Raw genomic sequence first — 23,175 nt, 5'->3', positions numbered from 1 at the left:
GTCATCACACGTCATAGAGGTATTGTCGGCGTCATAGAGCACTTGTGTGTCGGGGTTCCAGTTCATGAGCAGGTTTGGGCCGTGTTTTCGGGGTGTCCCATTACCATTGAGGTCGCCGTCGCTTGCCAAGCCAGTCGTTCCTTAGGAGCGCTTAAGCCGCCTGGCGAGCGCCGCACAAGCTTAATCGTTAATGCCAATGGAGACCCCCCTCCCCCCCTCGGTCAATGGCGGATCGTTCATGGGGGCGATCAGTTGATATCGACGTTTGTGCAATAATTATACATCTAGGTGTATTCGTTGGGCTCTTTAATGTAAATATCTCATTGGACAGCGGAAGGAATAGCTAACGCTAAATGAATAAATAAATATCCCGTGGCGACGTGCTGGCCTCGCCGCGGCCTGGTCCCGATCTCCGCAATCCCGCGGCTCCGTTTGGTCGTGAAAGGCCGACCTGGCGAGGACTCCGTCGGAGCGGCTCGAAGAGGACCTCGTGACGCGAAATTGGTCCGAGGGGGAGCAAAACCCCGGGGTAAAAATAGGTGGACGAGATAACCCCTCGGGAGTGCCTGCTGCGGCCTGCACTAGGCCCCGGCCGCGTCGATGACTCGGGGTCTTTGTTTACCTCGGTATTTGTCTTCCATGGCGTCTTTGGCCTTCATGACATCCTCTGGGTGTTTTGTGTTTCCTTTAAATCGCTTCGCAACCTCTTCTTTGTTGTCGTCGCAATGTCTTTCTCGTCGGTGTGCGTTCGTCCTCGTTTTGTGGTATTTGTCTCTCCGACGGCTTTTTCGTCGCATTTTGCGCCCTATGGCTGTCCGTCCGCAGTCACGTGACGGTACACGTGAAGCGGCACGCCAGCGTGAGGCTCCTCGGTCTTTGTCGGTCACTTTTTCCTTGGAGCCGTGTTGTCTATGTAAGGACGTTTCGCCATGCGAATGTGTTCGGGGTTCATATATTCGTGGAGGGAGGGGGTTTATCGGGGTAGCAAGCTGGTTAACCGGTAACGTGGGTCGGTGGTGGTGGTGGTGGTGGGTGGCAGTTGGGTCGTCATCCGCCCGGCCGCACCTGTTACCGGTTTAATTTGGTCTCGCGTTGGCACGTGAGCTCCGCGTCACGGGACGGACGCTTCGTCACCGGTTGTTCCGACCTCGGACCTGTTTTTCGAGTTCTCGTATCGGTCATAAGTTCGAGGGCGACGCGGGCGGGATCCGAGGGAGTGGCGCTTCGCCCTGTCCGTCCGTCCGTACGTGTTCCGTACGCGTGTGCGTAATCGGGCAGAGCCCCCCGTGCTTCCTTGTACCGACGAGGCGCGTCGGGTTCGCGGAGCCCGAACCCGGGGATTCCCGTGCGCGCCGGTGTAACTCGTCACCCGACCAGGTGTTTGTGAGGCCACCGTGACCTTTGACTCCGGCACACGCGGCCGTCGCTTTGCCCTTCCAACTTTTGCTGACTCACGTGTGTGTTCGCTGCCCCACCAGGTGTTTTCCCATCGGTGGACGCACTTTACAAGGCCACTACCTGGGGGGCATCCCCAGGATTACTCGGTGAGTTTGTCACCTTACTCGGTGACACCTGTCACCTTCGTCGCGACTTTGTTCTGTCGCTGCTTGTCTCTCGTGTTGTGTTCTTAACTCTCCTTCCACACTTCCAAGAGTTTCACAGTATCGAGCCCTTCAGGTGGGCCGACTCGACAGAAAACTTGTTGTCTATCCTTCTTTGTGTGTTACATCATGTTTACTGCAGAATGGAATTGTTTTTTTTTAGGTGTGAATTATATATATTTTAATGTAAATTAATTTATTCTTGGCACCGATCTCTCGTACTCAAATACACAATCTGGTGTCTGTCTGTCTGACCGCGATACATCCGGTCGTTATTTATCCAATCTCAACCAAACTTGCCCGGAGGACGAAGGGTCACACAGTGGTGGTTGTAGGTCACACAGTGGTGGTTGTAGGTCACACTGGTGGTTGTAGGTCACACAGTGGTGGTTGTAGGTCACACAGTGGTGGTTGTAGGTCACACTGGTGGTTGTAGGTCACACAGTGGTGGTTGTAGGTCACACAGTGGTGGTTGTAGGTCACACAGTGGTGGTTGTAGGTCACACAGTGGTGGTTGTAGGTCACACAGTGGAGGTTGTAGGTCACACAGTGGAGGTTGTAGGTCACACAGTGGAGGTTGTAGGTCACACAGTGGAGGTTGTAGGTCACACAGTGGAGGTTGTAGGTCACACAGTGGAGGTTGTAGGTCACACAGTGGTGGTTGTAGGTCACACAGTGGTGGTTGTAGGTCACACAGTGGTGGTTGTAGGTCACACAGTGGAGGTTGTAGGTCACAGTGGAGGTTGTAGGTCACACAGTGGAGGTTGTAGGTCACACAGTGGAGGTTGTAGGTCACACAGTGGAGGTTGTAGGTCACACAGTGGAGGTTGTAGGTCACACAGTGGAGGTTGTAGGTCACACAGTGGAGGTTGTAGGTCACACAGTGGAGGTTGTAGGTCACACAGTGGAGGTTGTAGGTCACACAGTGGAGGTTGTAGGTCACACAGTGGAGGTTGTAGGTCACACAGTGGAGGTTGTAGGTCACACAGTGGAGGTTGTAGGTCACACAGTGGAGGTTGTAGGTCACACAGTGGAGGTTGTAGGTCACACAGTGGAGGTTGTAGGTCACACAGTGGAGGTTGTAGGTCACTGGAGGTTGTTGGTCACAGTGGAGGTTGTTGGTCACAGTGGAGGTTGTAGGTCACAGTGGAGGTTGTAGGTCACACTGGAGGTTGTAGGTCACACTGGAGGTTGTAGGTCACAGTGGAGGTTGTAGGTCACACAGTGGAGGTTGTAATAATAATAATAATAATTCATTTATTTTGTATAGCGCTTTTCCAGAAGCCCAAAGGCGCTTTGACAGAGTGGAAAACATAATGCATAACAATACATGAAAACAACAATTGCAAAAAGACAAGAATCAAGAAAACAAACAGCAGCGATATACGGCATATATATAAGACAAGAATCAAAAAGACAAGACAAGAATCAATAGGGAAATATTTAAAGCAAAAGGAGGGAGAAGGAGAAGAGATAGTCAGGGGTTAAATGCTGTGGGTTGAATGTTGAATGCAGCGTTGAACAGGTGGGTCTTTAGTGATGTTTTGAATGTGGTGAGTGAGGAGGAGTCTCTGATGGTGTGAGGTAGTGAGTTCCAGAGGGTGGGAGCAGCGATGGAGAAGGCCCTGTCCCCCCAGGATCTGAATTTGGTCCGGATGGAGGGGGTCAGGAGGTTGGTACCAGCAGAGCGGAGGTTGCGGGTGGGAGTGTGTCTGGAGAGGAGGTCAGCCAGGTAGGATGGGGCCAGGTTATGGAGGGCTTTGTATGTCAAGAGGAGGATTTTGTACTGGATTCTCTGGGGGATGGGGAGCCAGTGAAGCTTGTAAAGGACGGGGGTGATGTGGTCACGGGTCCGGGAATGAGTGAGTAGACGGGCAGCGGAGTTCTGAATGTATTGGAGTTTATTGGTGATTTTTGAGGGTGAACCATAGAGGAGGCTATTGCAGTAGTCCAGACGGGAGGTGATGAAGGCGTGGATGAGGGTTTCTGCAGCCGTGGAGGAGAGGGATGAGCGGAGACGGGCAATGTTTTTCAGGTGAAAGAAGGCTGACTTTGTGATCTGTTTAGTGTATTTGTCGAAGGAAAGGGTTTGGTCAAAGATGACGCCAAGATTCCGGATGTGAGGGGAGGTGGATACTGGGATACCGTCGATGTTGAGGGCAAAGTTATGGGTGGATTTTGTGAGCGTTTTTGGGCCAATGATGATTATTTCAGATTTATCACAGTTAAGCTTGAGGAAGTTGATTTGAAGCCAGGATTTTATTTCAGTGATGCAGTTTGTCAGGATAGAGTGGGTGTCGGTGGAGACGGACTTGGTGGAGATGAAAAGCTGGATGTCATCGGCGAAGCAGTGGAATTGGAGACCATGACGGCGGATTAAGTGACCGAGCGGGGACAGGTAAAGGATGAAGAGGAGGGGGCCAAGAACTGAACCTTGGGGGACACCTTGGGGGAGGGGAGCAGTGGGGGATTTGCAGTTATTGATGGAGATGAACTGGCATCTGTCAGAGAGGTATGATTTAATCCAAGAGAGGGCAGTGCCGGTGACGTTAAAGGTGGATTCAAGTCGGGTGAGGAGGATAGTGTGATCGATGGTGTCAAAGGCAGCGCTGAGGTCGAGGAGGACGAGAATGTTGAGGTTGCCAGCGTCAGAGGAGAGGAGAAGGTCGTTGGTGATTTTGAGGAGAGCAGTTTCAGTACTGTGGTTGGAGCGGAATCCGGATTGGAATGTTTCATACAAGTTATTGGCAGAGAGATGATGTTTGAGTTGAGTGGCTACAGCGCGTTCCAAAACTTTTGACAGAAAGGGTAGGTTGGAGATGGGTCTGAAGTTGTTTAGGGTGTCAGGGTTTAGACCAGGTTTTTTTAGAATGGGGGTAACAGCAGCAATTTTGAGGGAAGGTGGGACGATGCCTGTAGACAGGGAGGAGTTTATTGTTGCAATGATAAGTGGAGAGAGAGCAGGGAGGGAGGCTTTGACAAAGCTGGAGGGGATGGGGTCAAGAGTGCAGGTGGCAGTTTTCATTCCTATGAGGAGTTCAGAGAGGTCAGTAGGAGAGATTGGGGAGAACCGAGACAGGGGATGGCAGGACAAGGGGGGGCAGGTGGTTGGAGGGGGAGCGGGTGCGGCGGTGGTCAAGCTGTTGTAGATGTTGTCAATTTTGCGTTGGAAGAAAGAGAGGAAGGAGATGCAGTTGTCTACTGTGAATGACTGGGTGGTGGTGTTCAGGGGGCGGAGGAGTTTGTTTATTGTCGAGAAGAGTGCTTTTGGGTTTCCGGAGCCAGAGTGGATAATTTGAGAGTAGTAGGCAGAGCGGGCGCGGGAGAGGGCATCTTTGTAGTGTTGTATGTGGTCCTTGTAGGCTTGGGAGTGAACTGTGAGACCCGTTTTATTGCGGAGTCTTTCAAGTTGGCGAGCACGAGTTTTCATCAGGTGGAGTTCAGGGGTAAACCAGGGAGCAGAATGGGTGAAAGAAACTGTTTTGGTTTTTACAGGCGCAAGCTGGTCAAGGCAGGAGGAGAGAGTGTGGTTGTAGTAGTCAGTGAGGTCGGAAGGGGTGTGGAGGTCAATGAAGGGAGAAGTGGACATTTTTTCAGAGAGGGTGGATGAGAATGAGGTAGGTGAAAGAGCGTTGTAGGTCACACAGTGGAGGTTGTAGGTCACACAGTGGAGGTTGTAGGTCACACAGTGGAGGTTGTCGCAGCTTCATTTGCCCTCCTACCAAAGGGAGCTTGCCACCTCAGCAAAATCCGTGTTAAGGTGTATATCCGTGTTAAGATGGCTTATGGCGTTTTTCCAAGGCAGATTATATTAACAAAAGTAATTAGAACTGCGAGCAGTGATGGGCTTCCAGGCAAAATGGCCGCAATACCACATGACTGATGCCGTCATCATCTTCAAGAAATTTTCCTCATGGGTAGTCGATCATATCTATGTTTTGGTTTTGATCGGTTAAGCGGTTCTGGAGATAGATTTTCAATTTTTTTCCTTAAATCCAAGATGGCCGTCATACCATGTGACTGATGATGTCATTGTTTAGAAACATGTTTCCTCATGGGGAGTTGATCATACATATGCAATTTTGTATTGATCCGCTCAGCAATTCTGGAGAAAAGGATGTTTAAAGCTTTTCCTTAAAACCAATATGGCCGCCAAACCACGTGATCGATGACGTACCTTTTGGCAAACTTTTATCCCCTTGGCTCGGCGATCATATTTGTAACAATTTGCGTTGATCCGTTCATCGGTTCTGGAGGAGTTGTTTAAGGTTTATGACATCATAGGCAATGGCAGCCGATGTAAGACGAGATTCATGATGCACTAAGTTACATTGGTGTCTATAATGAGAGCGAGCTATAACGGCTTTCTCGGAATCATGTTCACAAAATGTGTGAGCATAATAATCCTTAACAGTACAATAGGCTTACAGTGGGAACCTCACTGGAAGCCTAATAACAACATTAATGATAATAGCATAATATTAATGGTCTGGTGTTGGCTTAGCGGTTAGGGTGCCTGCTTGGGATCCTAGGATCCTGGGTTCGAATCCCGATCGATCGCTGAATTAACGCCAGGGGGGTTGACTCAGCCTGTCATCCTTCTGGGGTCGGCAAATTGAGTACCAGCTTGCTGGGATGAATGATCACGGTGAGTACCCCGATTTTAGAATAGGTACACTGTGTCCCTGCGCATCGAAGAGCGTGACCAAGGGTTGGCGTCAGGAAGGGCATCCGGCCATAAAAACATTGCCTCAAACAGGGAACCATGATTGTCATGGGGCCCGCAAGGCTAACCCCTGCTCTAGGGGGGGAAATGGCCTTAAAACGATCATTCATTCATTCATTAATAGTATTACAAAACAATATTAATAGTAAATATCCTCCTTTGACAAACGCTGTTGACGTGTATAAATGGCTTATTATGCCGTTTCTTGGTGGCATCCTGACTAGAAGTAAAAAATAATATATACCACAAACCTTATGATGAACCTTTTAAAACAGTCGCTACTGCTGTTTAACACGAAACTAAAAGGGAGGAAATCCGACATGCTTTTGAGGCATTATATATGCTTATCATGTCCAACACAGACCAACGGCCCCGATCCTAGATCTACTGCAATCAATATATCCCAGACAGGATAATAACATGACCCTTCCTGCTGCTCCCACAGGGAGTGGGTGTATAGTTCTATAAAAGTGAAATTGTATATGAGTACACCTGTTCTCTATGGCAGCGGCAGGAAGGTTCATTCCTTTCTGTGGCATATAGATTACAGTAGATCTAGGATCGGGCATTAAGAACATCGGGGGTGTATTCATTCACCAAGTCAAAGTTTCTTGTGGATTTACCAACCAAGTTTCTTGTGGAGAGCTATATTTAGTGTTGTTGTTACATTTGTTATTATAAGTTCCTTGAAAAAACGCCACGATAAAGCTATCTTAATGCAGATATACGCCTCAACACACAACCCCCTCTGCGGTGAAAACCCTCTTGGGGTGAAGTTAAATTGCTACAACCTCTGTCGTTTGACCCATAGGCTCCCTAACAAGATTGGTTGAGATTGGATAAATAAAGACCTAATGTATCACGGTCAAAAATCTTTGGACAGACAGACAGACGGACAGACAAACGGAGACAGACACCAAATTGCGTATTTTAGTGTGATATTTATTTGCTTATGTATGCTTCAAAAAGTAAAAGACTTGATTCAAATCCAAGCAAATGTTACATGTTGCCTAAGGGTACTCCAAGTCTGGTTTCCGTCTGGGTAGCATGCTTGGGGGAGGGCGTTCAAGGCAGGGGGAAGACCCCAATTCTCTATATGTAAATATGTATCCCATAGTGCCACCCGGTGGTATCTGATATTACAAATCATCATCTTGTACCGGTTGGCCCATTTGTCTACACAATTTTGTCCATAATTTTATTGTAAAGAAACAAAATCTTCTTTTTTTAAAACATGATATTGATGCATTTTTCAAGTTTTTAAGAAACGAATTTTATTGAAATCAGATGTACAGGAAATTAGTTGTGAATTTCGACATGATTTCCATCATTTTTAAGCAATGTGTGCAACCTTTCACGATATTCCAAAACCAGTTTTTGTTGCATTCCAACTCTCATTTTTCCAAAAGCTGCTTGAATCCGATCTTTCAGGTCGTGAATGTTCGCTGGTTGAGTTGCGTTGACCTGGTCGATTTGTGTAAAATTTGTATCATAAAAACTTGAAATGTGTTAATATCCTGTAAAAAGAAATCTGTTTGATTTTGTTTCTCAGCAATATAATTATCGGGGTTCAAAATTGTGGATAGATAAATGGGGCCACCCTTTACCCTTACGTATATAGAACGTTCAAACGACTTTATATGCATTGTGTTGATGTTGATATCCAAGTGAGAATAATTTGAAATTTTCAAAAATGTTTCATTTCGCTCATTTTTAAGCGGAGGTTCAAACCAGAGCAGAATGACATGCGTGTGCTTTGATCCAATTTCTCCCTATCCCTGGATTATGCACTCATGTGCTCCCCCACTTTCTCTCTGACTGTGTATGTGCTCCCTTACGTACTCTGTATCCCCGTGTGGTGTGTGCTTCCCCCAATTTATTTGTGCTCGAGTGGCACATAAGTGCACTCCCCCAATTTCTCCCCATTTCCGTGTGGCGTGTGCGGCTCTTTTCTAGTGGTCGTCTGGTGTCGGTCTGTGCATGCTTCCTCAATTCCCAGTTTCCAAGTATCGTATACCTGCATTCCCCAATTTCCCCTGTCCCTGGATATCATGCTCGAGCGCTCCCCAGATTTCTCCTTGTCTGTGAGTGTTATGTGCATGTGCCCCTGCATTTTCCTGTCCACAACTTCCCCTTTATTTACTCATTCCCCAGGAACATTTGATCCATCTCTTTGCCTTTATTATTATTCTTTTTATTTTCTTTTGCCCTCCTCCCAGATGTGTGCCCTGCTTGCTCTTTTTTGCCGAGAGGTTGTAATTTAAAGATGCCCCTCTGACTTTGATGTATTTTGGACCCTCATGTTTGATGTGCATTTTCCCATTATCTTTTGTGCTTACATTTGCTCTCCCTCCATCCCTGACACTTTTTTTTAGGTCCTTTCTACTGTTTTATACGTTTAAAGCGAGATGGCTCAAGAGGCCAACCGCTCACAGGGGCCCATGCTCTGTACCATGGGATGCGGGTTTTACGGCAATCCCCGAACTGATGGCATGTGCTCAGTTTGCTACAAGGAGCATTTGCAACGACAGAATGCGAGCGACAGACAGAGTCCCACAGGTTTGTGCAGCTTTGCAATTGTGCTTGTTTCTTACCCAGCTTTAACGCATTTTGTGGCCTCATTGAGACCACAACTTGTATTGATGACAATATTGTTATGGGCTTTGGAGTGAGCAGGAAGGGGTTCTCGGGTCCACCACTCGACATCTGACACTGAAGCCGCAACCACGGATAACTCCGCGGCCCAATGGGTTGCTAAGCAACCGTGGACCCAGGTTGAGGCAATTAAATCCAGCAGGGTCATCTGGCCCTCATTCACCTTACCTCTATGATTTAATTATTCTAACTGGGAAACCGCGATCTCAACTCCACAGTTGATCGATCTCAAGTTGATCAAACCGCGATCTCAAGCCGAGCGAAACTGAGTGCGAGTCAGCCATTCTACTCGAGCAGATTACTGGGCTATAACGTCCTTTCTATTTATTCCTTACACGCTATGCTGAACCAATGAAGGATAAGGACAACCAAGTATGCTTGAAACTGTTTACCAAATGTAAAGCAAGTAGCAGAAAGAGAAATAAGCATAAGCATGTATTTACAAAAGGAAAGTAATTAGCATGTAAGCCCCTTACACAAACTTACTTTTTGACAAAACATCAGACAGGTGCACCATCGATCATCCAGGAAAGCAGAAAGAAAGGGCAAGAAGATATAGGAAGAACGGAGTGTGGTTTCGCCTCCTGACTCACTCTACACAAACAGGCGGGCCTGCGTCAGTCCCAAGTGGGAGGTGGGGAAGGAAGGGAGTACAGTGGTGTGTTGATGCAATGGCGGAAGAGGTGTAACGTTGGCGATGTAAGCTTGGTGAAAGTGTGATGTACAAATCAGTCCTCTTCCACCTGAGACTGAGGTTAATTGTTGACAGCTATTTCAATCAATGATGCTCTTTCTTTGTGCATCCAAAGTAGATTATTAGGAGGTTTTAGATATAGAGAGGAAAGATTGTGTGAGTCAATGTGGAGCTGTGGTAGGCTTGGGTCTCGTAGTGCTGGCCGCTCTCGGGCCTTGCCTCTTACTCATTCATTGGCCCCCGCCTGCCGAGCACTCCCGACATGGCAGGTTCCATGGCGACATAGCGGAAGTGATTTTGAAAGTTTCCTCCGTGACTTCCTCGAGAATATAGATTTTCACCATGCTAATGTGGGTGGAAGGTTTCATAAATTTCTCTATAATTATGATTTTTAGCTTTACCCGTAGGAAGCTTCTCTGTCTCTGGCTCTCTGTGTCTGTCTCTCAGTCTTTCTCTCAGTCTTTCTCTCAGCCTCTCTCTCTCAGCCTCTCTCTGTCTCTCTCAAACTCATTCATGGGTGTGCATATTTTGGGGTCCCTGCACATGTCCTAAAATTGGTGGGAGTTTTCATTAAATTTCTCAAAACATTTATTTTGAGACCTAGAGCTCCCACCCGTGCATAGCGCAGGTACCTAGTGGCGTTTCTCGTTTCTCTAATAACTTTTTGCAGTAATATTTGGGGTTTAAAAAAAAATGCTTGGTTTTAGCTGCCTTTGGAAATTGCCAAGTTTAGCTGCCTCTGATGCCACCCTCCGAGTACACATGAAGTGCCTGATGGAATGACTTGAAAACTTGTCTTCATTGGTGGTTAAAAACAAAAAATAAAATCACTGCCTTTTACATTGCCCCACCATTTGCCGTCAGGACACCTAAAAACAGATCAAACCTTAGGCTTGGTCGGAGGCTTGGAGCAGGTTCTTTGCTAGTGTGTTTAAAAATATATATATGTATATATATACATATAAATATATATATATACACCCTATTGTTCGTGGGGGATACGTTCCTAGAAAATCCGCGAATAGCAGGGCATTGTTTCAATGGAAACAAGGGGAATAGGTTCCCGAGTCACGCGAAACCGGGAATAGAGAGGAACAGACCGCGAATGGTGAGGCAAATTCCAAGAATGTTGACGATAATCCACGAAGGTCAATGAAAGTCCCGGAAATGGCGAGACAAAACCCACGAAGGTCGATGAAAATCCCGTGAATATATGCCGCGTCATTCTTTCCATGGGGAAAAGGGGGATACGTTATAGGTTCCCGGCGGTTCCTGATTTATAGAGGAATTTTTAAAAAGTTTAAAATGTTTTCGACCGCAAATGCACATAATTACAATTTCATACAAAATGCTTACCAAAAAAAAACGACAACACCAGGTACCATTTCCAATTTATTGAAGGAACGTGCTTACAGTTTATTAAAAGTGCTTAACCAGCTTAACCATACCATACCGTGAAAGTTAAAAAAAAACACAACACCATCATGTACCGTTTATAATTTTTATTTTACAAACACCCGCAACTTTCAAATGGTGGTGGTGGTGGTGGTGGTGGTGGTGGTGATGATGAATTGAAATCCAATGAATTCCTTGAAGTTTGAGGGCGACCCAAATGATGGTGCAGCAAAATTGCGCACTAAGGGAGAGCCAGGGGAGGTAGGAGAAGGTGAGGACGCTGAGAGGAAGGCAGGAGAGCGTGCTGGTGGTCTTGAAGTGGAGGGAGCAGGGCTGAAGAAATGGGTAATGGGGAGCTGCCTGACACATGGCCCAACATTTCGATGCAGCTATTTGTATGGGAGCAGCACATCATCCAAGCCCCTCTTGAACTTGAGGTACCTCTCCAGGACTGGGTCTGCGTCTTGCACCCTGCCGACAATCACCCACATGTCCTGCATCAACTCACCCAGGTGATGTAACGATTGGACTTCGATTGGTGAGGTAACGGTTGGTGTGGTTGGACCTCGGTACCTCTTCCTCATCACTGCCCACCTCCTCCTCCTCGGAAACCTTTGGAATGGCGCCCAACTCGTCCTCAATGAGCGGGTTTAGGGAACGGTTCAGCATTCATGGTTTTCATCATGAAGTCCTTCGTCTGCGTATTGTCCTCACTCCATATTCTTAGAGTCTTCTCCATCCTTTAATTGTGGACATTCTGGACATGGGTCACCACCTTCGTACTCGATAGAGCGCTCGCTGAAAGTTTCTCATGAATCGCCTTCTCCTTCTTTCGTATATAGCGAATGGTGGATTCGTTGATGCCGTAATGCCTGCCAACAGAGGTCGCATTCTCTCCTCTCGAAAGCCGGTCGAGCAGCTCCACTTTCTGGCTCAGGCACATCACTTTCTTCTGCCTCTTGGTAGTCGACGCATCTCTGGCACTGGTCTTGCGCTTGGGAGCCATGATTGAACGATGAGCAGAGTGAGAGTCAAAAACACAGGTCGAAGCAACGGGACAAGAACAATGATTGAAATCGAGGACAGTCTATATATGTAGGATTGCGAGTAGTTGCGGGAACTACTCTGCCCATTGTTTGTGGGGGATGTTATCGGATGATGCCGTATTGAGCCTATCTGCTAATTTAAAAAATCGATTTAATGAAGCATTCTATAATTCGCGGAGTTGACTTGTTTACACATCTGGTGGGATATCCCATGAAGCTCGCTTATAGTGCGGCTAAAATTTGCGCCCGCGAAAGCCATGAAAATGCAAATCACACAGCAGTTAATGTAAGGTACAGTATAGTATAACCGGGTCATGCTTGCGGCTCGTAGAAGTTTTTTTGCGTACGTTCAGCTGCTTTATGCATGACTGGTGAAAAATGGGTTTTATAAATGTGTCAAGATAGTGGCTCGTGAATTTTTTTTTTGCGCCCCCTGAAAAACCGCGATTTCGCGGAACATGGGGGAAATAGGGCTGCGAATAGGGGGGAAAAAAACCCCGTGATATTGCAGATCACCTCAGCAAATAAAACGGCGAATTTGTGGGACGTTTTTTTGCGAATAGAGAAGCAGGTCCCATTTTATCAACTGCGAATACACGTATTCTGCGAATAGCAGCACTGCGAATAGCTAGTTCCGACAGTATATACATGGAAAGGCCTGTCCTCGGTGAGGACTATATAGTCCGTGCTTGGAGCCTTCAACATAAATTTTTTATTTTTTTTTATTTTAAAGTGTAGGTAGAACCGCTCCCCATATATTCACAAACATACACGGTATGAAGAGGAACTGTTTCCGAATGCTACATTAGTTCTAGTACTCTTGAATATTCATGAACAATCCATTCTTGGAATTCCTGAACAAATTCAGATGCTACGATTTAATTACCACAATAAACATATTTTGTTTCGGAGCGAATTACAAAAGAGTTGTTGAGTATGATGTCACTTTAAGTTGACAAAGCTACAGGTTCCATCTCAATCACATCAAAATTAATAATGAAATGAAAAATTATGTATTTTGCAATCAAAACAAAGCTCCCCCCACCCCTCCCAACATGTAGCCAATGTGGTCAGCAGATGCTCAGGCTGTACCTGAGAGCACCTAAAATCCAAAAGCTTCTAGGCCCATTGAGTGGGGCCAGATCCCATGCCTTGAAGGCTTCACGCTCGCAGCGTCTAGGAGAGTATGCACCCAGTTCACTTTATTTCTGGATCCACCTCCCCCCCCCCCCCCCCCCCCAACCCTTTCAAAAATTCCTGCATCTCCCCTGGAGTAGATGATACATATATACACTGGCTACATTATGTATAGATTTGTCGGACATCGCAAGCGGTTGAGTGGAGTAATTTTTGTTTTTCTGGAATTGCTCTGCGGACTAGTAGCTTTCCTTCCACGGACCAGCAGCCAGCTGTCCCTAGACTGGCGGCTAACAATCTGTGCTCTGGAAGGCGAGTCTGGTGGCTATGCCGCCACAATACTCTCTTTTCTTTAGTGCTGCGAGCGTGATTCTGGACTGTGCGTGTGTGAGAAGTGTTGTCTTGTGTGTTTAAATGGGAAAAATGAAGGGAAGGAAGAAAGGAGAAGAGAATTGGATGGGACTTTGGAATTGATTGCATTCTGTATGATGAAGGACTTGTTAGCCTGTACGGGGTTCGAAGGATGTTCGGGAGGTACAGGGAACAGCGACTCGGAGGTGAAAGGGTGAAGTATTTGGATGGATGTTGAACGAAAAGGGAGGGTTTTTTGAGGGAAGCATGGGACATAGAGGTTTCAAAGTAAAATGCTGAGTGATTGGAGATGGATTGGATTTGAAGGATGGATGGAAAGCTGGATGGAAGTTGGGGAATCGCACAAAGGGAAAAAGCCAGCTATACCCCCACAACACATTTTCCCCGTCCCCTGTACAAAGGTAAGGGGCCTATGTAAGCACATGTCCTAATGAAATGACTAACTCAGGGTTCCCTGCTTGTTGGATGCAACTCCCCCAGGGGTCTGTTTTCCACAACCGTAACAATATGATATTTAGACGTGCAAGTCTTCCTCCAGGAGTGACGACGGAAAGCTATGGATAACGCATGGTTTTCTCTTAGACGATATGAAATGGGACATCATGCATGCTAAAGTTTGAAGGAGTTGATTTCCTTTATTTTTGTTCATTTTGGAAGCTGTTTCACCGGGAGCTGGAGGAACATCGGTTGCAATGACAGGGGTTGAGGTGGCTGCACAGCAGGCTGTATCTCCTGTTCTTAGTCCTCCTGTAACTCCTCCTCGTCCTGAACCGGCTCCAGCTCCCACGCAGGATTCGTCACTTCCAGAACTCAGTTCTCCAAGTTCAACAGCCAGGTGTGACCTTTTTGAATTGGTGTTAATGGCTTAGAAGTTATTCCTAATCTTGCATTGTTGTTTTGATTATTATTATTTTTTTCATCGAAAAAACCTTTCCTGCTAAAAGTGAGTTAGGATATGTGATTAGGATATGTAGTGCACAGTGTGAATTGCATATGTCAATGGTATATGGACGAATAATACTTATTCAAGTACCCATCCCAACACTGCAGCCCCATAACAAGCCAGCCCTCTCCAATGACATCTCGTTTGGTTGCTATGAGCCTCGATCCGAACACCGAGGAGGCGGATGTTGCAGATACAACAGAGCGGACAGGTGGGATTGTCATTGTTTTGGTTAATGCATTTGCCAATTTCTCAAATTGTTTGCAATTCACTTTTTTTAAATGCATGAAAATGCAGAAAATTATGGCATTCTCATCTGAAAACTGAGCTTCGGATACTCTGATCCAAATTTTATATATATATATATATATATATATATAATATATATATATATAGTGTGGATGAGCCCTTTGTCAGTGCAAAATGCTTTTGTGCTGAACAAGACTGTACCCATCAATTGCATCTCGTTTTAAATGATGGTAAACATACTCTTATCGACTTTTTTACAAGTCTATTCTCAAATATATCTACAGTGCATCTAGAAAGTCTATACCCCCTTTCAAAATTTTCACCTTTTGTTGCCTTGTAGACTGGAATTAAAATGCATTAAATCAGACTTTTTCCACCTTAATTTACACATCGTAACCCACAACTTCCAAGTGAAAAACAAATTCTACAAATTTCAGAAAATTTATTAAAATACAAAACTAGAATATCTTTTTTTGATAAGTGTCCACCCCTTTTATAATAACAATTGTAAATTAGCTCAGGTGTAACCAATCACCTTCAAAATCACACACCAAGTTAATTGACCTCCACCTGTGTTAAATTGTAGTGATTCTGATTATTTCAGAATAAAATCAGCTCCGCTAGGTTTCCTCTGCTGGGTAGTGCATTTCCCGGCAAAGACTCAACCATGAGCACCAAGGGGCTTTCAAAAGACTTCCAGGATAAAGTTGTGGAAAGGCACAGATCAGGGGATGGGTATAAAATATTTCAAAGGCCTTGAATATCCCTTGGAGCACAGTCAAGACAATCATTAAGAACTGGAAGGCACCCCCAAGACACTTCCTAGATCAGGCTGTCCCTCTAAACTAGATGACAAAGCAAGGAGGAGACTCATCAGAGGCCGCTAAGAAGCCATTGGCAAATTTGAAAGAGCCTCAGGCCTTTATGGCAAAGACAGGTCACTATGTGCATGTGACAACAATATCCCAAGCATTCCACAAGTCTGTTATGTACGGTAGGGTGGCAAGAAGGAAGCCATTACTCAAAGCCCACCTTGAGCCCGTTTAAGGTATGCAAAAAACTGCTCCGGAGATTCTGAAGCCATGTGGCAAAAGGTTGTGGTCTGCCGAAACCAAGGTGGACCTTTTTGGCCTAAATGCAAAACGTTACGTTTGGCGCAAAACCAACACTGCACATCACCCAAAGAACACCATTCCTACTGTGAAGCATGGTGTTGGTGGCATCATGTTATGTGGATGTTTCTCATCAGCGGGGACTGGGGCACTTGTCAGGATAGAAGGAAAAAGGATGGAGCAAAATAGAGAAAAATCCTAGAGGAAAACCTGCTGCCCTCTGCAATTGCGACGGAAGTTTTCCTTCCAGCATGACAATGACCCAAAGCACACAGCCAAAGCTCCACTGGAGTGGCTGAGGAACAAAAATATAAATGCCGTCGTGTGGCCCAGTCAGAGCCCCGACTTAAATCCAATCGAAAATCTGTGGCCTGATTTGAAGATTCCTGTCCATCAACACACTCCACGCAACTTGACTGAGCTTGAACAGTTTTGTTCAGAACAATGGGCAAATATTGCCCATTCAAGGTGTGCAAAGTTGGTGGAGACCTATCCCAACAGACTCACAGCTGTGATTGCTGTCAGGAAAAGGTGCTTCCACCAAGTTTTCCACCAAGTGCAATCCATTTCCAACACCAATCCTGGTGTTGGCTTAGCGGTTAGGGTGCCGGCTTGGGATCCTAGGATCCTGGGTTCGAATCCCGGTCGATCGCTGAATTAACGCCAGGGGGGTTGACTCAGCCTGTCATCCTTCCGAGGTCGGCAAATTGAGTACCAGCTTGCTGGGATGAATGATCACGGTGTGTACCCCGGTTTAGAATAGGTACACCGTATCCCTGCGCATCGTAAGAGCGTGACCAAGGGTTGGCGTCAGGAAGGGCATCCGGCCATAAAAACATTGCCTCAAACAGGGAACCATGATTGTCATGGGGCCCGCAAGGCTAACCCCCGCTCTAGCGGGGAAAATGGCCTGAAAACGATCATTCATTCATTCATTCATAATCATTCACCAAGTATTAACTCATTGGGGTGGACCCTTATCCAACCAAGATATTTTAGTTTTGCGTTTTTAATTAATTTTCTGAAATTTGTGGAATGTGTTTTTCACTTGGAAGTTTTGGATTACAATGTGTAAATGAAGGTGGAAAAAGTCTAATTTAATGCTATAATTTAATTCCAGGCTATAAGGCAACAAAAGCTGAAAATTTTGAAAGGAGGTGTAGACTTTCTATAGGCACTGTATGTACTAGCAGGAGTACCCGACGTTGCCCAGTGATCTAATCCTGTTGGCATTTTGAAGAAATCCCTTTGTTTTCCTGTTTTCTTTTTTGTGGGGGACAAAAACACTTCCTCTAGAGCCTAGACCAAAGGACAATTTATGTTTAATATTATAATAACACACACACACATATGAATCGCACATATGCAAAGGCTTGTGCACTATATTCCGTTTTAAAAAATGGCAAAAAAAAAAAACATCGAAGTGTTTTTTTGTTTTTTTTTACAACATTTTCAGTTTTTCTTTTCGTCTAAAACACTGTCCGCCAATCACTGATGAACCTCTGAAAGTTTGACAGGTTTGTTCAGCCATCTGAGAAAAATGGCGACACAAAAAAGACAAACAGCTCTCTTTTAATATTGTACATATATAAATGTAAGTTGCCTGATTGCGTCATATTGGGGTAAACGTTGTAACCACAGCACATAGAATGCTGATTGATATACATCATTGAAAAACTATTGGGTCCGGTCCATACAGTGCATGTGGAGGTTTACAAATATCAAAATTCATATAATTCCAAGTTATTTGCCGTTTTGTTCGGGTGAGGGTTATGGTTAGCCCCTAATTGGCTAATCCTAACCCTAACACATGGTGATTATAGGCAGTCGTTGGTTCTTACATGTACCGGAAGATTTAAAAAAAAAAAAAACTTTCTCTCAAAAAGGAAACCCCAACCTATTCAGTCTATTCTGTCAACGTATCATTACCTTTCCATCTATTTACTTTACTGAGAAATGTTATCAGTCTTAACAGTTAATGCTGTTAAAGACAAATCTTATGCATCTTATGCAAAAATGTCCTAACCCCTTTCCCTTATTTTAGTGCAAAACTCCTTCCACCCCCCACCCCCCAAAACCCCTCCCACCCCCTCCCCACACAACCTCCACAAATCTTTCTCCTTCGTGTTAGTTAGTCTCAAACCCCTTCATCACTTCATGTTTTCCTTAATTTTTATATGGTTTGCCCCTACTTCCAGTCCAGTTTCCACTTCCACGCCATTTCCATATAGAATGTCAGCCCACTATGTTGTAAATGATAACCACAACGTTAGTAAGGATCTACATCTATTAAAACTACCCATATTGCAGTGAAATATAATGTCTTCTGCTTGAACTGTCAAGCCAGTTTTCAAGTAGCATTATAAGCAACTGAATGAAAATGAAATAAATTGTCACCAACCATTTGGGAAAATAGAAACTTGGAATGTTGATATTGTGGAAATTTTTATACCTGCAGTCTTTTCTATAAAGCATCCCTTTCAGCTTCATGCCTCAAGTGAGTTTTAAAACCATTCCATCCAGAAAAATAACACATTTATTTTATATAGCGCTTTTCAAGAAGCCCAAAGGCGCTTTGACAGAGTACAAAAAACAAGTGCAAAAAGACAAAAATCAATAGGTAAATAATCAAAGCAAAAGGAAGGAGAAGGAGAAGAGATAGACTTTGACTTTTGATGCCAAAATCCAATCAGTTCATCTTTGCATCATACGTAATATATACTTATACCAAGTTTGGTGAAAATCTCATCACTGATTCACAAGTTAGCTCATCATTTCTACCAACTTTTCCAAGTTTGACTTTGATCCTTTCAGCCGTTAAGTTATCGTGGCAACAAAAACCTATGACTGACGGACTTTTTAGCATTTGTACAAATGGAATGAAAAAATGTGCATATCTCTAATATAATTGAAGACTCGAACAGTTCACCTTTCAGTTTGTAAAGATCACTCGATCTCCAACAAAGCGAAGATTGACTCCTATGCCAGGAAGAAATGTGTATTATGTGGGAGGCTCAAATTCTTGCTTAAACCAAGTTGAAACTTGGAAGCAGATCTGCATAATTTTTGACCTTGATGAAAGAAATATTTTGATAAATTGCCAAGTTATTTGAAAAGCATCGGTAGCAGTTGCAATATTCGACTGGATGTTGCAAGTTTGATGGCATCTAGTGATGTAAGACTCGTACCCAGCATGGTACCATATGTTTCGCATGGGTTGGCAGTTTTATGTGCCTGTGTAATGTGTGTTGAGCTCTTCCCCAGATTTGTATCCGGTCATATGCTTTGCTGGACAAAGGATGTGACCCAATACATCCTTTCATACGAGCTGATTAGATATGCCATAAGATGTTTATTTGTTAGCTTGCTTGTTACCATCTCACTTCAAAATATACTTTTGCACTTTCATTTCGATACCTTGGTGAGTTTAATTTAGCACGAAATAGTTTTACCTTTAACAGCCTGAGACTCGATTAATTGGATGCTCCACGAAAATTGGATGCCCACCTTTGTTTCCTGTCATGATGTTTCCCTTTATTAGTCCCCTACCCGGTGTACACCGGAGGGGACTATAGGTTTGCACGCCGTCTGTCCGTCTGTCCGTCCATCAGTCCGTCTCGCAAAGAACAGCTTTCCGGACTTTTTTCCTAAACCCTTAATGCTAATGATTTCAAACTTGGTACATGGTTTCCTCATGATAAGTTACAGATCAAGTTCGAACTTCACGACGTTTCGATCATTTTTTACAAAGTTATGGCACTTTGTTTATTCTAGAGTTCTCCTCAAGCCGCACCGCGCACCCTCAGCCTCGTCTCGCGAACGTGAAAAGCGCGACACCGCTTTCGGGAGGGGCGAGCCAAGCCGAGCAACATATATATACACATCGATCATTGATCGTGAACCAGAAAATATCATAAATTACTGATATTTAGCGACTTAAAAGGTTCTTTATCAACAACTTATTTTCTCGTGCTTCTGCTGACCTGTCTGCAAGGTGTATAAATCGAAGTCCCGAGTGCGAATCACAGGTGAGCCCGTCCTGAGGTACTTAGCGATTGGGAACGATTCAGAACCTGTGGGTAAATAACCCTTGGTAATTTCCCCAACAGTTTTCCGGACAACAGACTGCCGGTAGGGGACATGTATTGCAGGGCAATACTCAGAATGCTTGTTTGATTAACATACCGTCCACTGGCAATTTTCAGCATCATTTCAAGAAAGTAGTGGATCCCTTTTTTGTTTTTAGACATTTGCCTCGAATTCTGTGGCAGCATGGAACTGAGAAATTATTGTCGGTTTTGAGGCACGTCCTTGTGTTTTCATGCGTTAAATATATTGTTTGTTTGGTGTGCAGCTTTACCCGAAGATAAGGACTCTGCTCAACCAGGGAACTCGGATCCTGAGGTTCCGAAGCAACAGGAAAAGAAAAAGCATCGCTGCTTCGCTTGTCGGAAGAAGGTTGGACTTACAGGTGAGGGATGAGGTTTTATTTATTTTAATATCTTATGAGACCATTTTGGAGATTATTTGCACAATATGATTGACTTTATTCTGACCGTGAAAACCACCTCCTACCACCCCTTCCCTTTCTTACTCCTTTTCAAGCTGCGAGACTAATCTTTAACAATGCAGGAAATTCTTATATATGATCGGTTGTTTTTGAACTGCCAAACACAAACTGAAGCTGTTTGGAATCTCTACGTTTTCTGCATTATACTTGTGTGACCTTGTTGAGAGGTCATCAAATACCTAAGATGTTCTCGCAAAGAGGTTATCAGTTACCCTTCAAAGATGGTGATTTGCTGACGAATAGTGTGTGTGTGTGTGTGTGTGTGTGTGTGTGTGTGTGTGTGTGTGTGTGTGTGTGTGTGTGTGTGTGTGTGTGTGTGTGTGTGTGTGTGTGTGTGTGTGTGTGTGTGTGTGTGTGTGTGTGTGTGTGGTTGTGTGTGTTGTGTGTGTTGTGTGTGTTGTGTGTGTTGTGTGTTGTTTATGTCAGTGTCATTTTTTTGTGGCGTTTGAGTGGAGCTTTCTGCTAATTAACGACATAGAATCCTGAAGAATTCCCATGTTTTAAAAACACGCCATGTTAAGGTGAAAAGAGTGGCTTAATACATCGTTCAACGGCGTGTCATTCCAATTACAGGATAAATTAAATATCATGTTGTATATCGCTTTTTGCCCAAACCCTCAATGGTGAAGAATCGCTTTGAATTCAATAATTCTGGTATCCGAATCCACATTCAAATCTTCACCAAAATCGAATTGATTCGCCCTTGTCACACACCCAATCGGTCCACCAAGTTTCGTCCAAATCCGTCCATAACTTTTTGAGATATCCTGCTATGTATCGGTTTTATCTCTATCACTCGAAAAACAACAACAACCACGGTCCCCGAAAAAGGCCAACCCCCGCTTTGCGGGGAAAAATGGCCTCTAAATGTGGTTATTTTATATTTTTTATACTCAATGGTGAAGAATGAATGAATGAATGATCGTTTTAAGGCCATTTTCCCCGCTAAAGCGGGGGTTAGCCTTGCAGGCCCCATGACAATCATGGTTCCCTGTTTGAGGCAATGTTTTTATGGCCGGATGCCCTTCCTGACGCCAACCCTTCGTCGCTTCTTATGATGTGCAGGGATACAGAGTACCTATTCTAAACCGGGGCACACACCGGGATCATTCATCCCAGCAAGCTGGTACTCAATTTGCCAACCTCGGAAGGATGACAGGCTGAGTCAACACCCCTGGCGTTAATTCAGCGATCGACCGGGATTCGAACCCAGGACCCTAGGATCCCAAGCCGGCACCCTAACCACTAAGCCAACACCAGGGCTAAAAATGAAGCCAGTGAAGAATCGCTTACAAATTATACTATCCGGATCCGGATCTTTACCAAAATCGAATCATTTCGTCCGTGTCACATACATTACCTCTCTGCCAAATTTCGTCCGAATCCGTCCACAACTTTTTGAGATATCCTGCTGTATGTCGTTTTTGTCCATATCCCGCAATAGTGGAGAATAACTTTAAAAATTCTAGTAGCCGGATCCGAATACGGATCTTCACCAAAATCTAATCATTTTTTCCTTGTCACATACACTACCTCTCCACCAAATTTCGTCTGAATCCGTCCACGACTTTTTGAGATATGTTGTTCACAAACAGACAGGGGTGAAAACGTAACCTCCATCCACCTTCAGTAGTGGAGGTAATTAGAAAGAGCAATCAGAGATTGTGGACCCTCGCCAGGGCGTGTTTTAGTGGTTTTTAAGGCTTTTGTCTAAAAACAAATATCGCGGCCAAACCACGTGACCGATGACATCATCATCATTATTATTATTTTTCTCCACCAATTTATGCCAAGATGATGCTCAAGAAATTTCATCTTGATCGGATGAAGTTTTGTACTTGTCAAATTATGACCATAATGGAGGCACCTATGACATCATCATGTACATATTTTATTCCCCATGGAGAGTTCTTTGCAACGAGCCATGTCTCAATTTTTTATATGCAGCGCTTTCGGAGATATAGAGGTGCAAAGCTTTTTGGGTTTTCCAAGATGGCGCTTGTTCCACGTGACATATGACGTCATAATTATTATTTGTTAATCACACAGGAGGAGGTGCACCTTTGAAAATTTTCTGTCGGACCAACGGTTGCAGAGAAAATCATGTTTATTCTGTGCGGACAAACAGACAAACAAATGGACTCAAATGCAATACTCTCCCTCTCCTCTGGCGAGGGTAACAAGAAAACAATGATAGCATTGTAACAAAGCATATATTAATTGATACTAATAATATTGACAACAAAAATATTATTCATATCATTTGGCAATAATAATAACGAACATATCCCTGTCCTGGCACATCTGGGCTTGGTGAAAAGCAACCTAATGCTCAAGCAGTACATCATGTAGGTATGCTACAAGGCTGTGAAGACCAATGAAAATTTGGTCCAATGGACCAACGGGCCCACTAGCCTTTCAAATTAATGTATAATCACTTTTTCCCCATTATTTTCTTAATAATTGATATTGACATTGATTTGGCAGGTGCTTTTGAGGTTGAGGGCAACAATTTGGTTTTCCCTTCTCCTGCTTTTGCACAAACAATTATGTTCTGCTTAGCATTTTGTTGTTTGCATAATCACATGATACACCAGTGATTTGACGGTCATGTGACCTTGCTCACGGATACGGAGACGCCGCCATGTTGGCTGAAATACACGAGTCGTGTTGAC

The 23,175-nt window shown here is 44.6% G+C and overlaps 1 protein-coding gene across 7 annotated transcripts in view; it reads left to right on the top strand.

Moving 5' to 3' along the window:
- Positions 1–23,175, top strand: part of LOC137433971 (AN1-type zinc finger protein 6) — a 47,463-nt gene continuing 24,288 nt past the window's right edge. The window contains exons 1-6 of one of the 7 annotated variants that reach the window (XM_068126510.2): positions 1–19; positions 1,479–1,544; positions 8,703–8,886; positions 14,284–14,461; positions 14,677–14,780; positions 20,285–20,401. In XM_068126510.2, coding sequence (XP_067982611.1) covers positions 8,736–8,886; positions 14,284–14,461; positions 14,677–14,780; positions 20,285–20,401 — 550 coding nt within the window. In that variant the 5' untranslated portion in view covers positions 1–19; positions 1,479–1,544; positions 8,703–8,735. The other 6 variants (XM_068126509.2, XM_068126506.2, XM_068126507.2 and 3 more) reach the window with 6 other exon arrangements.

Source organism: Myxine glutinosa, chromosome 10 (assembly GCF_964187855.1).
Source record: "Myxine glutinosa chromosome 10, kmMyxGlut1.1, whole genome shotgun sequence".
NCBI lineage: Eukaryota > Metazoa > Chordata > Myxini > Myxiniformes > Myxinidae > Myxine > Myxine glutinosa.
Note: the sequence above shows the minus strand (reverse complement) of the source record. Positions and strands in the feature narration are given on the sequence as shown.